The 16073-nt window shown below is 39.1% G+C and overlaps 3 protein-coding genes across 3 annotated transcripts; 1 reads left to right on the top strand and 2 right to left on the bottom strand.

The window, feature by feature from the left end:
* The first annotated feature begins 317 nt into the window (after positions 1-317).
* On the top strand, positions 318-2422 carry LOC110867637 (protein MET1, chloroplastic). The gene is made up of 7 exons (XM_022116641.2): positions 318-791; positions 1257-1363; positions 1444-1538; positions 1633-1709; positions 1793-1913; positions 1991-2050; positions 2133-2422. The coding sequence occupies exons 1-7, from the start codon at positions 400-402 to the stop codon at positions 2271-2273; spliced, it is 993 nt and encodes a 330-aa protein (XP_021972333.1). The 5' UTR covers positions 318-399; the 3' UTR covers positions 2274-2422.
* LOC110867636 (beta-amyrin 28-monooxygenase-like) lies at positions 2139-4724 on the bottom strand. The gene is made up of 4 exons (XM_022116640.2): positions 4064-4724; positions 3370-3825; positions 3081-3268; positions 2139-2752 (listed from the first exon to the last, which is right to left on the bottom strand). Exons 1-4 carry the CDS (start codon positions 4557-4559, stop codon positions 2453-2455), a joined length of 1440 nt encoding a protein of 479 aa, XP_021972332.1. The 5' UTR covers positions 4560-4724; the 3' UTR covers positions 2139-2452.
* A 1467-nt stretch (positions 4725-6191) lies between these two features.
* Positions 6192-8772, bottom strand: LOC110867638 (beta-amyrin 28-monooxygenase-like). Its single transcript, XM_022116643.2, has 4 exons — positions 8271-8772; positions 6996-7352; positions 6708-6895; positions 6192-6625 (listed from the first exon to the last, which is right to left on the bottom strand). The coding sequence occupies exons 1-4, from the start codon at positions 8761-8763 to the stop codon at positions 6326-6328; spliced, it is 1338 nt and encodes a 445-aa protein (XP_021972335.1). The 5' UTR covers positions 8764-8772; the 3' UTR covers positions 6192-6325.
* Between the last annotated feature and the right edge of the window lie 7301 nt (positions 8773-16073).

The raw sequence follows: 16073 nt of genomic DNA, 5'->3' as shown, positions 1-16073 counted from the left end.
TGTAGAAGAAAATAAATTGAAAGCTGGGAGTACTATGATAAAAATCGAAAGTTGAGAGTGCTATCAACCAATTGATGAAAGTTAAGATTATTTAAATCCAATATCCCTATAGTATACGTACAAAATATTATTTATCAGTTTAAGCAACACATTAGCGACTAGATTCATTTTTTTTTTGTTTTTTTTTTACTAGTCAGATAATAAAACATAGATATCATTAATAATACTATAAGACATTCTGTACCACCCAAAAGCTGACACGTGTCACCAGATAACTGAATTTCCAAAAATCCACTACAACCACTGATCACTCAACTGTAATCTTTCATCCTCCCAAATGACCACTTTGAACTCCAAATTCCCGAGAAACAACTTCAACTTCAACTGAAACAAACACCCATGGCAACTGCTCCAAACACCTACCCATCTCTCTGTTCTTCACCCCCATTACCCAGAACCCTAAACAGCCCACAAACAAAACAATCATTCTCTTTAACCACCCCTCACTTCAAGAACCACCCCCAAACTCTAAGAACTTCAATCCGGTTGGGCAATTCGAGTTCCGGGAAACAGTCGGTTTGGATCGTTAAGGCGTCGGCTGAAAAGGGTGCAGAAGAATCACCACCAGAAGAAGAGAAGTATGAGGAATATGAAGTGGAGATTGAGCAGCCTTTTGGTTTGAAGTTTGCTAAGGGTAGAGATGGTGGGACCTACATTGATGCTATTGCACCTGGAGGGTCTGCTGATAAGACTAATATGTTTACTGTTGGGGATAGAGTTTTGGCCACCAGGTATTTGTTGAAATGCCTAAGTCAGTTTTGATATCAAAATTTGTGTATATATGCTTATTTTTTTAACATTATGGTCATAGTCTTTCTTTATCTTGATTTGTGTTGAAGTAGTTGTATTAATTATCCGTCTAAATCGCCTTATAAGTGAACTAAAAGTTGAGTTATGCAAGTGTCAATTAGTAGGATTTATAATATATTAAATTCAAATGGAATTATCGAAACACAAATTCTTTTAACATGTGGGTTGAATGCTAATACGCGCAAGGAATTTTTTTGGTGACTATAAGAACCGGTTAATCGAAAACTCACGGGACCCGCCAATACCCTGGTAACCCAGTGGGATTAGGTAAAAAGAAGCTTGCGCTAGGCAGGTTGCATTCAAGATGTTATTCTGGATTTTTTTTTGCTCATATTTATGAAAATAGGTGGTTGAAAATGTGGTAATCAAATGCTAAAATGTTGCAGTGCGATGTTTGGAACAGAGATATGGCCTGCAGCTGAATATGGAAGAACAATGTACACCATTCGCCAAAGAATCGGGCCTTTGTACATGAGAATGCAAAAAAGATATGGTTAGTCATTTTACAACAAAAAAAAAAGATATCGACTGCGGACTTTGTCATTTTTTTTAATTATATGATATGGTTTGTAGGGAAGAGGGAGGATATGGGCGAGCTGACTGAAAAGGAGATCATTAGGGCCGAGAGAAATTCAGGAGTAGTTAGCAGTAAAGTTAGAGAAATCCAAGTAAGATTCCATGCCGGAAATTACTGTGAAGCATGCACTTTTTGATGTTGTTTTGCTAAAATAGTTTGCGTCTTATTGATGTTCTTTTATTCAGATGCAAAATTACATGAGGAAGAAGGAACAAAAGGAAACTCGAGCTAGGGAACTTCGTGAAGGCTTGCAACTTTACAAGTAAATAACCTTTGAAAAAGCCACTTTTCGACGGCGTTTAGGATTGCTTAATTAAGCTGATTATCTCTTGATAATTTGTTTAGGAGTGGAAAGTATGATGATGCATTGGAAAAATTCGAGTCGGTTTTGGGGTCAAAACCAGAGCTTGATGAAGCTTCGGTAGCAAGTTACAATGTTGCATGCTGCTATTCTAAGCTTGATCAGGTATGCCAGAATTAAGTACAGGTGGCATTCTGACTTATTTACTTATGAATGACTCGTTATTAATATGCAAACGACAGATACAAGCTGGACTTTCGGCTCTAAAAGACGCTTTGCAAGCAGGATTTGAAGATTTTAAGGTACTCGAGAACTGTTAATATTGTTTTTTAATAATCACATCTTGCGTTAACAGGTTTTTAACGTCTACTACTAACATTTCAGCGGATCCGTACTGACCCTGATCTAGAGAATTTAAGGAAATCTGAGGAGTTTGATCCCCTGATTAAACAATATGACGAGTCATTTATCAACGAGAACGCTTTAAATGCCATTAAATCATTGTTTGGATTCAACAAGAAATAAAATCAACCTGTGTAACTGTGGACTCACCCGAATCAAACGCCCACAGGTTTTTTGTTTATAGAATACATTGTTTTTTGTTTTTTGCTCAACTATGCAGAAGTTAAACAAGTATAAATAATAGTTAATTATTGTTTAGCATTGATACATAACCAAACAGATACATACTTGATATAAAATCTTCAAACTTGATGAGGATGGAGTCGAATTGGGAGTCCTTTTACCGGGGTAGCCAAAGGAACGTACTCTATTTTCTCGTCGGGAATTAGTAGGTCCCACTTAAACTTGGTCACAATGTTGTGTAGGAACACAAGTATTTGCACACGGGCTACTTCTTTCCCTAAACACATCCTAGGACCGCCTCCAAACGGAATATAGGTGAACGGTGTGGGTCCCGTTCCTTCAAATCTTGAAGGATCGAATTTGGTAACGTTTGGGAAGTTATCTTCTTCCTTTTGTGTCGTGGGTGCACTCCACATTATCTGGCATTTAAACATGAACACACAGCATTGTGTGTTTTACTCTGGTCAGTCAAGAGGCACACAAAAAGCTTATGTAGAGCTAGAGCTGGTATGAGTCATAACAGGCTGGGCCGGGCCGGGCTGCGCCCAGTTGATCTGCAAACATTTTTGTCTTTCTATTTTCTACTACTATCACAAATACAATATGACATTGGGATAATTTAATCATTTAAGGTTGGTTTGGGTCACTTTCAACCTGTTTGACCCGTTTCATTTTCGGTTATAAATATTATTGATTTGACCCATTTGAGATAAAACACAAGCCATAAAGACCCGTAAATTGGTTTACCTTCCATCCTTTGGGGATTGTGTAACCTGCGTACTCGAAATCCACTAGGGCCTCCCGAAAAGATCCAATCACAGGTGGATTTAATCTGAGTACTTCGCATACTACATTCCATGAGTATCTCATCTTCTGTATGTCCTCCCAGTTTAGAACTTCACCGGGCGCTTTTCCCTCCAAAATGCCCAATTGCTCTAATGACAATTCGTATAAAAACGATCATCAATCACTTAAAAACTTGAAACTATGTAATTATATATGTATGGTATGTATGCATATATAGAGCAAAAACAACCTTTCAACACGTTTTTGTAAACGTCGGGGTGCTCTCCAAGACACTTCATGAGTAACGTTATGGAGACGGCAGAAGTGTCATGCCCGGCAAAGAGTAGCAATAATATGTTATTTGCAATCTCCATTTCGGATAAAAACTGACCATTTTCATCTGAATTTAGAAGCAAATGCGACAAAAGGTCCTCAAAAGATGATGCATTTTCTTGTTTTAGGGTCAGTTTCCTTTGGTTGATGATCATGATTAGTTGTTTTTTAATCGCAATTGCTGCTCTTTTACCCCGGTAAAACTGTGTCCCTGGGATATCTATAGGCAGCGAGCCAAGCCCTTTTAGGAACGTGTTGAATAACGATCCAAGTTCTGTGACACGTCTCGGATCATCAAGGTTTAGAAACAGACGGCACGCGAGCTCAAATAAGTATGGTTTCACTGTGTCGAAAACTGTCACCTCACTCCTACCTTCACAACAACAAATCTTACTTTTATATGCATAACACACACACAATAAAAAAAATTACGATTATTCGTGCACATATAAAGGAATCTTGCGTCGTGTCAAAATCCGCAAACATTTCCAGAAAGATTTTAATCAACTACAGAACCTATACGACTCGTTGTTGCAAATTATATTAGTTCATTAATTTATAGTTTAAAGATTTAAAAATTCAAGTCAACCCAAACACGATGATGATGATACCTTCCCATTGACTTTGGATATGGAGACGAGTTACTTCATCCATGGCGATACAGTACCGGTTCGATAAAGCATCAGGACCTAAACACGGCAGCATCGTCTTCCTCAACCACTTCGCTTCATCTCCGCGGGTTGTATTTAAGCATCTATTACCAAACAGCCTCCCAACTGCTTCGGGCAACCACATCGCCACAAGTTTGTTCTCGTTTCCAAACAAAAACTTGTTCCCCTCAGGCCCGGAGAAGATAGCCGTAGGGTGGCCGAGCAACGATGTTTTGAAAACCAAAGGACTGCCATATCTCTCCACTCTCTCCCTCACAAATCTCTCCGGGGTTCCATCGGTTTGTGAGCGAATGAACTCTAGTGTTTCACCTAAAAACGGCCACCCGAAGCTTCCAGGTGGGAGATTGTTACTGGTTGCTAGTTTTTTCCTATGGGTTTGGAGGAAGAAACATAAGACTATGAACAAAAAGAAAAGTGCAAGCAATGTGGTAACCATTGGTGACTGCTAACTGTTATGAACTTGGTCATGGCTAAGGTATTTAAATACCCTTTAAAATCATATGTGAATTCAGTGGAGGTCCCATGATTTTTTTTTTCACCAGGTCAGTTTTTTCGGTGGACGTTTAAATTTTCGGCTCGAGTTGGGTAAGGTTCGGTCACATGAATAATAAACTTTTTTGTATCTGTAACAGGTAAAAACTAAAGGTTACAATGAGGTTTTGAGGTAATCATGACCATGGAAATGGAAATGTTATGTATTATTCAATAATCGTTTAAAAATAATAAGTGAGGTATTTAACCCAATTTTTACTCATTTTTTTTTCTTTCCACTATGTTTTTAAAAATGCAACATCCATAAACTGATCTTTTCTAAGTAAGGGGCTGTTTGTTTACCTTTTAATGGAGCTCTTAATGGTTCAGACCTCTTACTGGTTCAACACTTAATGGTTCAGACTGTTTGTTTCATGAGCAAATTAATGTTTGAATGATTCAGACATTTGCCTCTGAACGGTTAAGCATTATACTGACTCTTAATGGTTCAGACCTCTTAATAGTTCAACACTTAACCATTCAGAAGTTTCCAAACGGCCCCTAAGTTCCTAAACCTCTGGGTGGGGTCGGTGTTCAAAATTCTTGAGAGTCAATAAAAAAACCATAATACACATTACATATAAAATAAAATTAAAACTGCAGGGTCGGTTGACGCCACATCTTATATAGTACCAGCCCATGTGAGAATAAGATTTTGTGTTGAAAACAAGAAGGATCTTGCATCATACATCGGATTAGATGAAAGATCAACATCTGGATTATCGAGTTTTGGTTTTGATCTTTTGGAAAAACTTAAACTACTGACTATTTGTGAATTGAAAGTGACTACAATCGTAAAAAACATAAAACAATGTTTAAATTAAGTGTAATATTAATTTGGGCCGGCTACCTTTCCCTTTCATTTCACCATAAACCTTCATATCATTTTAATTTTTATTGTTTTGAGTAATTGTAAAAAAAAGAGGGGGGGGGGGGGGGTTCAGTCTAGCAGTTATGAAACTATGAAACCTGATTGACAAACGGCGAGCAAGGAGGGTGTGGCCTAGTCGAAGACCAAGGAGATAGTCTTGAACGCCGATTAAGGAGGGTGACTTCAGTCTTGAATGTGACAAATGACGCTTAAGGAGGGTGAATCGTGAACTCAGTCTTGAACCACGAACTCAACGTCAAAATGAATCGATCATTAGAAGAATAATTAGGCCAAAAATTAAGATACATCCTGGGAAAATTAAACTTTCATTTTACTATAATTAGATCGTTTTACTATAATACTTTTGTTTTGTTTATTGTTATCACAATTATCGTCGTATCATTAATTTTTTATGTATAAGTACTAAATTGTTGTTTTAATACATAAACCTTCTAGTCTTTTAAAATATTTATATAGGGATAGTCACCCGAGTATGCATATACTAGTGTGTGTTTTACTTTGTTTATACCAACTTTTTTTTGGAATAATTAGTGAAAATGTGATTTTTTTTCTTATGAGATTACTTTGTTTAGGGCTCTATATATCTAGTAACACAGGGCCACCGAATTTTCAGAGACGACGAACCCGAGAATTAGAATATGTTCATCAATCTTAAATGAAGCTCGATATTCTTTTTTGCTTTTACTCTTTTATGCAAAAGTTAAACAAGTATAATTAATATTTGATAATTGTATAGCAATGGTACATAACCAAACCGATAAATACTTGATAGAAAAACGTCAAACTTGATGAGGATGGAGTCGAATTGGGAGTCCTTGTACAGGGGTAGCCAAAGGATCATACTCGATTTTCTCACCGGGGATCACTAGGTCCCACTTAAACTTTGTCACAATGTTGTGTAGGAACACAAGTATTTGCACACGAGCTAGTCCTTTCCCTAAACACATCCTAGGACCGCCTCCAAACGGGACATACGTGAATGGTGTGGGTCCTGTTCCTTCAAATCTTGAAGGATCGAATTTGGTAACGCATGGAAAGTTATCTTCATCCTTATGTGTCATGACTGCACTCCAAATTATCTAAAAATATTGGTTAGAAAGGTTATTAAATTTGACCCATTTGAGATAAAACACAGTCCAGATAGACGTGTAACTCATTTACCTTCCATCCTTTGGGTATTGTATAACCCGCGTATTCAAAATCCACAAGGGCCTCCCGAAAAGATCCAATTACAGGTGGACTTAATCTGAGTACCTCACATACTACATTCCAAGAGTATCTCATTTTCTGTATGTCGTCCCAGTTTAGCACTTCACCCGACGCTTTGCCCTCCAAAATACCCAATTGTTCTAATGACATTCATATAAAAACCATCATTAACCATTTAAAAGATTCAAAAACCTAAAACTATGTAAATATATATGTATGTATATTTAGAGCAAAACCCACCTTTCAACACGTTTTTGTAAACGTCATGGTGTTCTCCAAGGCACTTCATGAGTAACGTTATGGAGGCAGCAGAAGTGTCATGTCCAGCAAAGAGTAACAACAAAATGTTATTTGCAATCTCTATTTCGGATAAAAACCGACCATTTTCATCAGAAGATAGAAGCAGTTGTGACAAAAGGTCTTCAAAAGATGATGCATTTTCTTGTTTTAAGGCCAGCTTCCTTTGGTTGATGATCATGATTAGTTGTTTTTTAATAGCAACTGCTGCTCTTTTACCTCGGTAAAACCGTGTCCCAGGAATATTTATAGGCAACGACCCGAGCCCTTTTAGGAAAATGTTGAATAAGGATCCAAGTTCTGCAATATGTTTTGGATCATCAAGGCTCAGAAACAGACGACATGCGAGCTCAAATAAGTATAGTTTCACCGTGTTGAAAACTTTCACCTCATTCCTACCTTCACAACAACAGAACTTACTAATTTGTGCTGTATTAAAGAACAAATGAAACCGAAACAAATGATATTGAGTGAGCATCTATCTCATTTACTTATGAGTGAGTCGATATAGGTTTTACTAGGTACGTTTGTTTGTTTGCATGTCATAAATAACAAGTTAAAAGTACTAAACTGTTCTTTCAATAAATAATTTATGGTGTTTTAAAATATTTATATAGTCACACAAGTACACATATTAGCAGTGGCGGAGCTTGAACGAAAAAACAATGGGGGCTGGACTCTCAAAAGTCAAATCAGTGGGGGCCGGCCTTATAAAAATCCAATATTTTACACTACAAAAAAATATTATTTTAGTAAAATTAACACTACGAGCGAAAAATCAACAGAGGCTATGACCCTAATTAAGCTCCTCCCCTACATAGTAGTGTGCGTTTACTTTTGTTAGATTTATACATAAACACATACACTACTTAAATGTTTTGATTTATTTAATAATGTAACTTTAAAAGTATTTAAGAACTCAAATGGAACATAACCATCTTCTAACTTGTTGAAAAGCATTTTGATTGCACCACCTTAGCCAAAAAGCACACTACTAATTCTACGCCACAATTTCAAACGACCATTTGACGAAAAACTCAAAGTCTCAAACAGTCGTTTAAAGGTAAGGGGACTATGACGCAAGCCCAAACTTCAAACGGCCGTTTGATGCATCCTCAAAACAGTTGTTTGAAAGCAGTATAGAATTAGGATTGTCAGTGGTGTCTATATAGCAGGCACTTAAAAATTCGAATAAACCATATTTTAACCAAATGATACCTTCCCAGTGATTTTGGATATGAAGACGAGTTACTACATCCATGGTGACCGAGTAACGATTCGATAAAGCATCAGGACCTAGATACGGTAGCATCATCTTCCTCAACCATTTCGCTTCATCTCCACGGCATGTTATTATGCATTTACCGAACAAAGTTGTGATTGATTCTGGCCACCACGACGCCGCCAGTTTGTTCTCGTTTCCAAACAAAAACTTGTTTCCCTCTGGCCCACAAAAGACGGCCACACGGTGGCCAAACAATGATGTTTTGAAAACCAAGGGACTTCCATATCTCTGCCTTCTATCTCTTACAAATTTCTCCGGTGTCCCAGCTCTTCGAGAGCCAATGAACTCTAGAGTTTCACCTAAAAACGGCCACCCGAAGCTTCCAGGTGGGAGATTGTTACTGGTTCCTGGTTTTTTCCTATGGATTTGGAGGAAGAAGCATACGATGATGAACAGAAAGAAAAAGGCGAGCAATGTGGCTGCCATTGGTAACTGCTAACTGCTGTGAACTTGGCCATGGTTAAACTATTTAATGATATAGAGTTTCAGTTTGAATACCATTATTTAAATAACTTTTAACCATATGCTATTTGGAATCAAATGTTGAAAGAAGAAGGATCTTGGATTAGATGAAAGGTCGACATCTTGATTGTCATTTTTAACACATTTATTATAGCTCATCAACCTTTTTTTAACTGCAATTTGTAAGATTAAATATATTATGTTTAATATTTAATCTATAGCCATCTTAATCATTTACATTATAGAGATCAAAATATATTAGAACCTATTATTTAATTAGTTGGTAATTGTTGATAGACCATATTACCCTTAGTAACTAATTAGGTTTCCTCCTGGGTGCTTATATAAGGAGAGTTATGTGGAGGTTTAAGGGTTACTCAGTTTCACAATTCACACCCCATAAGTCATAACATCAATAAGGTTTTCGGCCTCCTCTCCATAACCGATACCCTTTTCGGTTTCTAAGTTCCCATCATCAGTCAGCACCCTAAGGAGGAACCAGATCAAGATGACAGGCATGTCGAACTCCCTTACAGGATTCTCCTCTGCACTATCTGCTGTGACAGGTATGATTTATATTGTTTTCCTTCATGAACAAACAGAACTGAACCAACATGTGGTATCAGAGCATATGTTGATTAGTTAGTTCTGTTTTCGTATCCATAATTCTGGGATTGAAACTTGGAAAACGGATTATTTTCTTTATAATTTTTCAAAACCTTTAAAACCTTAACAGCCGGTTTCGAGTCATAAGAATCGACTCGAAATCATGATTTTCGATGAAAAGATTAATTGTTTTGTTCACCGAATTAACTGGATTATAATTTTAGCCGAAATCTGTTTAGTAAAATCATTAAAATTCAGGTTTCGGGTTCCAGAATTTTATTTTTTTATGATTAGGGTTCATCATGTTCATGTGAAAATTCGAGAATTCTGTTATGATTTGGAATATGATTTGGATTATTAAGTGTTTTTCCTGGTTTTGATCTAATTTTGTCCTCTAAATTTTTTAGAAAATTGTTAAAAGATAAGTAGATTACAATTTCGAGATATGTTGATAAAATTAGATCAGCTTATAACAGGAAAGCATATCCCATAATCCCTTAGATTTCGAATTTTCGGTTATGATATCACAATTAACAGCTGTTAGCGAGGTTGCTACTCGAGACCACGAGGTTGCTACTCGCAACCATGAGGTTGCTACTCGCAACCATAACGTCATCACTCGCAACCATAACGTCATCACTCGCAACCATTACGTCATCACTCGAGACCATGAGGTTGCTACTCGCAACCAAAACGTCATTAGTCGAGACCGTGGTTGCTACTCGCAACCATAACGTCATTAGTCGAGACCGTAGTTGCGACTCGGAACCATAACGTCATTAGTCGAGACCGTAGTTGCGACTCGCAACCATAACGTGATTAGTCGAGACCGTAGTTGCGACTCGCAACCATAACGTCATTAGTCGAGATCGTGGTTGCGACTCGCAATCTCATTATTTTAAGCTGTTTAAATGTGAACTAAATGAATGGTTTTGTAAATGAATGGTTTGCTAACGGGTGGTTTGCTAACGGGTGGTTTGCTAACCGTAGTTGCGACTCGCAACCATAACGTCATTAGTTCGATCCGCGCTAACGGGTGGTTTGCTATTAAATGAATGGTTTTGTAATTTACTTAGTTAATTAATCAGAATCAGATAATGTAATGTTTTACAAAACCAGAAATAGCTTAACTTGAATGAGCTTTTGATATATCATTTCTGGCCAAAGCTGACTTGATACATCTACTTATCATTCAAGTATTACGAAAGCTATGCTAAGTGTGCATCATAAGCATGAATGTTTTAATATCTGGCCAAAGCTGATTTAATTCTTTCATAGATGGCATACTTAGCAAGTGCATAACTAAAGTGATTGTTTCAATTTCTGGCCAAAGCTGATTTGTTACAACCACTTTGCACATATGCTTAAATGATTACACTTCTGGCCAAAGCTGTTTTGTTTTCGTTTAAGTAGAATTTTTTAGTTAAGTCTATTATTTTGATGTTAGTAATAGACATTATCACAGCTTCATTATGTAAAATGGTCATTATTTTGCCTGCCTTAGTTTAACGTGCCCATAGATCACATTAGTTTTTCTTCCTTAGTATCATAACTTGCTCATCTTATTTCCACTATCAGCACCCAACTGCGGGATTCCACCTTTGACTGGTGATAACTTTGCTGCATGGAAGGATGCTCTCATGCTTACTCTCGGATTGCTTGATTTCGATTATGCTCTAAGAGAGAAAAAGCCAGCGGACCTTACCACTCAAAGTACTGCTGCTGAGCAGTTAACTCATGAAAAGTGGACTAGGTGTAACCGCATGTCTCTCATGTTTATGAAGCAATCCATAAGCAATGCAATCAGGGGAGCTATTCCTGATTCTGAAGATGCTAAAACCTACTTAGAACATGTGGAGGCGCAGTTCAAAGGGACGTCTAAGGCGCACGCTAGTACTCTTATTCTCAAGCTGGTGACAACTAAGTATGATGGGAGGAGCGGCATTCGCGAGCACATCATGATGATGAATGACATGGCCAATAAGCTGAAGGGGCTGGAAATGGAAATCAGTGATGGTTTCCTTGTTCATTTCATCATTACTTCGCTTCCTTCTTCTTTTGAAGCATTCAAGATCAACTACAACACTCAGAAGGAAAAATGGACGATGAGTGAGCTGGTCGCTATGTGCGTACAGGAGGAGGAGCGTATGAGGATGGATCGCCATACTGATGTTGCCAATTTCACTACCTCCAATCCTAAGAAAAGGAAGAACAATTATCAGAGGAAGGATGCTTCTAAAGTCCATAAGTCTAACCCCAACTCTAATACAAGTACACCTTCCAGCTCTAAGAACTCCTTAGGCAGTATCCGCTGCAAGTTCTGTAAAAAGACAGGACATATGCAGAAGGAATGCCCTGACTTTAAGGAGTGGCTGGCTAAGAAAGGTAACGATTATTTTATGATACTTGAGTCCTATAATTTAAGTGTTCCTGCTAATTCTTGGTGGTTTGATTCTGGTTCTATGGTTCATGTTACCAATTCTACTCAGGGATTCCTTTCAATCCGGAAGCTGGAAAGAAACCAAAGAACGCTTAAGGTTGGGGATGATCGAGAATTAGAAGTGAAGGCCATTGGAACATTACAATTAGTTATGAAAACTGGTTTATGTATTAAACTTTATGATACCTTATATGTTCCTGAGGTAACTCGGAACCTTGTATCAGGACCAAAGTTAGACATGGACGGTTTTATTGTTTCCCATGGTCATCGCCAACTCTCTATCCATTATGATTCTGTTCTTTATGGTACTGGTGTTCTGGATGGAGGTCTCTATAGATTAGAACTAGATGATGGCTTTTCCAAATCTTTGTTGTCATATAACATTAATGAATCACTCACAAAGATGGAAGAGAAACGAGACTTAGAGACTTCATCCATGTTGTGGCATCAGCGTTTAGGCCACATTTCAAAAGAGCGATTAAATCGTCTCGTAAAGGATGAAGTCTTACCTCCTCTCGATTTCTCTGATTTTGGAACATGTGTCAAATGTCTTAAAGGTAAAATGACATTAGCGAATAAGAAAGGTGCCACTAGGAGTTCTAATTTATTAGAACTCATTCACACTGACATTAGTGGTCCCTACCAAATCGCTGGCATAACAGGACATACCTCATTTATCACTTTTATTGATGATTATTCTCGTTACATGTACTTGTATCTTATTAAGGAGAAATCTGAATCTCTAACAACTTTTAAAGATTATAAGGCTGAAGTTGAAAAGCAATTAGATCGTCAGATTAAAGTTGTGAGATCAGATAGAGGCGGTGAGTATTATGGAAGACATACTGATGTGGGTCAAGCTCCTGGTCCATTTTATGAGTTTTGTAAGGGCCAGGGGATTGTGAACCAATACACCATGCCTGGTACACCTCAGCAGAACGGTGTCGCTGAAAGAAGAAACCGTACCCTTATGAACATGGTGCGCAGTATGTTAGCCAACACTAACTTACCATTATTCCTCTAGACTGAAGCGTTAAAAGCAGCTGTTCATATACTCAATAGAGTTCCTTCTAAGTCTGTCCCTAAAACTCCTTATGAACTTTGGACAGGAAGGAAACCGAGTCTTAAATATATGAAAGTATGGGGCTGCATTGCTGAAGCAAAACTTTACAATCCTTTCCTAAGGAAACTTGACCCTAAGACAGTTACCTGTTTCTTTATCGGGTACCCTGAGAACTCTAAGGGTTATCGTTTCTATTGTCCTTCCCATGTCACCCGTATTGTTGAAACCAAGCGTGCTGCGTTCCTGGAGAATTTCAAGGTCAGTGGGAGCAGTACCAACCCTTACGAAGAATTGCAAGAAGTACAAGACGCGGGGGGAGAGACTCGTCGCTTACCATTACTCCGATTACTCCTCTTGTACCCAATGCAACTATTGTTCCTGAAGCTACTGCACCAACTCCAAATTCACCTCTACAATCAGAACCCATTATACCTCATGACGAAGGCACATCAAACGCTCAAAACCAAGACAACGCTGAACCCGATAATCCACTCAGGAGGTCATCCAGGCAAAGAAGGCCTCCTAATTGGGATGATTATGTTACCTACCTGACTGAAATGGATCCCGGAAAGCTTAATGATCCTATCTCTTACAATGAAGCCATTAGCAGTGATCAGTCTTCTGAATGGAATAAAGCAATGATTGATGAGCTTGATTCCATGAAGAAAAATGACGTTTGGGATTTGGTAGAATTACCCAACGGAGTCAAACCCGTAGGATGCAAATGGGTGTTCAAAACAAAACTGGATCCGAATGGGAACGTTGAACGCTACAAAGCGAGATTGGTTGCAAAGGGCTACACTCAGAAAGAGGGAATTGATTATCAAGAGACGTTTTCACCTGTCTCTCGTAAAGATTCATTAAGGATCGTCATGGCCCTAGTAGCTCATTTCGATTTAGAGCTGCATCAGATGGACGTTAAAACCGCTTTCCTTAACGGAGACTTGGACGAAGATGTTTACATGAAGCAACCTGAAGGCTTTGAGCCTGAAGGTCAGGAGCATCTAGTCTGTAAGCTGAAGAAATCCATTTACGGGTTAAAACAAGCATCACGTCAGTGGTACCTCAAGTTTGATGAAGTCATGAAGAAGCAAGGTTTTATGAAGAATCAAGTGGATCAATGCACCTACCTCAAGATGAGTGGGAGCAACTTTACTATACTTGTCCTTTACGTTGACGACATTCTATTGGCAAGTAATAGTTTAGACATGTTGCATGAGTCGAAGCGGTTACTCTCGCATAACTTCGACATGAAGGATCTCGGAGATGCGTCTTACGTCATTGGCATCGAAATTCACCGAGATAGAAACAAAGGGATCTTAGGATTGTCCCAAAGGGCCTACATAGATCGTGTCCTTACACGATACAACATGCAACAGTGCAAACCCTCCATCGCTCCAGTAGTTAAGGGAGATGTTTTCGGTTCGTTTCAGTGTCCGACAACAGAGGTTGAGAAGGAGCAAATGAGCCAGATACCTTACGCGTCAGTAGTCGGGAGCTTGATGTATGCTCAAGTCTGTACTCGTCCAGATATCGCTTATATTGCTGGAATGCTAGGCCGTTATCAGACTAATCCTGGCTTAGATCACTGGAAAGCAGCTAAGAAGGTACTTCGATATCTGCAAGGGACGAAAGACTATAAGCTGACTTATAGAAGAAGTGATCATTTAGAAGTGGTGGGCTATTCTGATTCTGACTTTGCCAAATGCAAAGATGACAAGAAATCCACTTCGGGCTATATCTTTATGTTAGCAGGCGGCCCTATCTCTTGGAAGAGTCATAAACAACAGTTGACCACAACTTCCACAATGATGGCAGAGTACATTGCTGTTTATAACGCAACCTGTCATGGAATGTTGATTAGAAACCTGGTCACTGGACTCAAAATTGTTAATTCCATTTCTAGACCATTGAAGAAGTATGAACCTGAGCGGGTCGGAACTTCTACGATGATGAACACGAACATGGCCATACCTCATCTTCTCCGTCTCACCCTAGACCTGCAAACAAGGAGAGAAAAAACGGGGGCAATGTAGAGACGGCCGGTAGAGGAAGAAATCCCCTATTTCCAGCTACAAAAGTGTTGCCCTATATCTCATGCCCTAATAAGGAGGTGGAGACCTCCTTATATAGGAGATATGGGAAAACCCTAACCTCAATGGGCCAGGCCCAGTTAGGGGTTGTCTCTACGAGCCCACAACCTAGTGTAGTATACAAACTACAATGCGCTAGGCTTCGCGGGTTAGTACGCAATAATAACATATAATAATAATAAAAATGACAAATAACAGGAAAGTCCGACCGTTCGGGTCGGGTCCAGTACCATACCTCGTCATGTCCCCCAGTCTAGTGTTGCTCCCGCGTGCAAGCGTGGGAGGAGCACTTAGACTTATTAGGAGCTCGGGAGTGAAGATCACTAATTTTAGGCTTACATGTTGTCCGAGTGCGAGAGAGTTGTTGGCCACGTTTGTTGTGGTTGTCGCTGGCTGTAAGTAGAGATAATGGAGCAATGAATAGTATACGATTGTTCATCGTGGGAATTGGTTGGGTAAACCTGACGCACGCTGGTTGGTTATAGACAATTGCCAGTTGTACTGGCGCATTGCCATGAGCTTGTTAAGGTTGCGCGTATGCGATTAGGTCCCGCGTGTGAGCCTTGGAGCAGGCTGAGTTTTGGTAGTTCAGTGGCTCTCCCTTGGATTATTTTTGCGGATGTGGCCCTGCCTTAGCGGTGCGCACGCTGTCGTGTGGGCTACTGTAGAATATCCACCATGTGGTGTGACTTTTGTTGGTTAGCATATGGTACGCTAACGGCGTTCAACCCATTGAAAGAGCCGATGTTAATGTGACGACGATCCCTACCACGCGTCCGTGTCACCGGGATCCCCGTTGTCGTAATGTGCAGCCATTAGTGGTTGTACCAGTCGTTGTTATTGACGATCTGGTTATAGCAATTATCGTTGCAGTCGGAAAGAAAGATATACAAGGCACCCCTGCAGAAGTGCTCGCTATGCTCAGTGACCTTGAAAGGGTGCTTAGAGCGTTATTTATGTTCCCCACAATGTTTTTATAATTGTGGGACAAGTACTTGGTTTTTCATCAGTGGTTGTGCATCTATTACCAAGATACCCACTGGAGTAGTAGTGGTTGAATACATCTATTACC

Source organism: Helianthus annuus, chromosome 7 (assembly GCF_002127325.2).
Source record: "Helianthus annuus cultivar XRQ/B chromosome 7, HanXRQr2.0-SUNRISE, whole genome shotgun sequence".
Lineage (NCBI taxonomy): Eukaryota > Viridiplantae > Streptophyta > Magnoliopsida > Asterales > Asteraceae > Helianthus > Helianthus annuus.
Note: the sequence above shows the minus strand (reverse complement) of the source record. Positions and strands in the feature narration are given on the sequence as shown.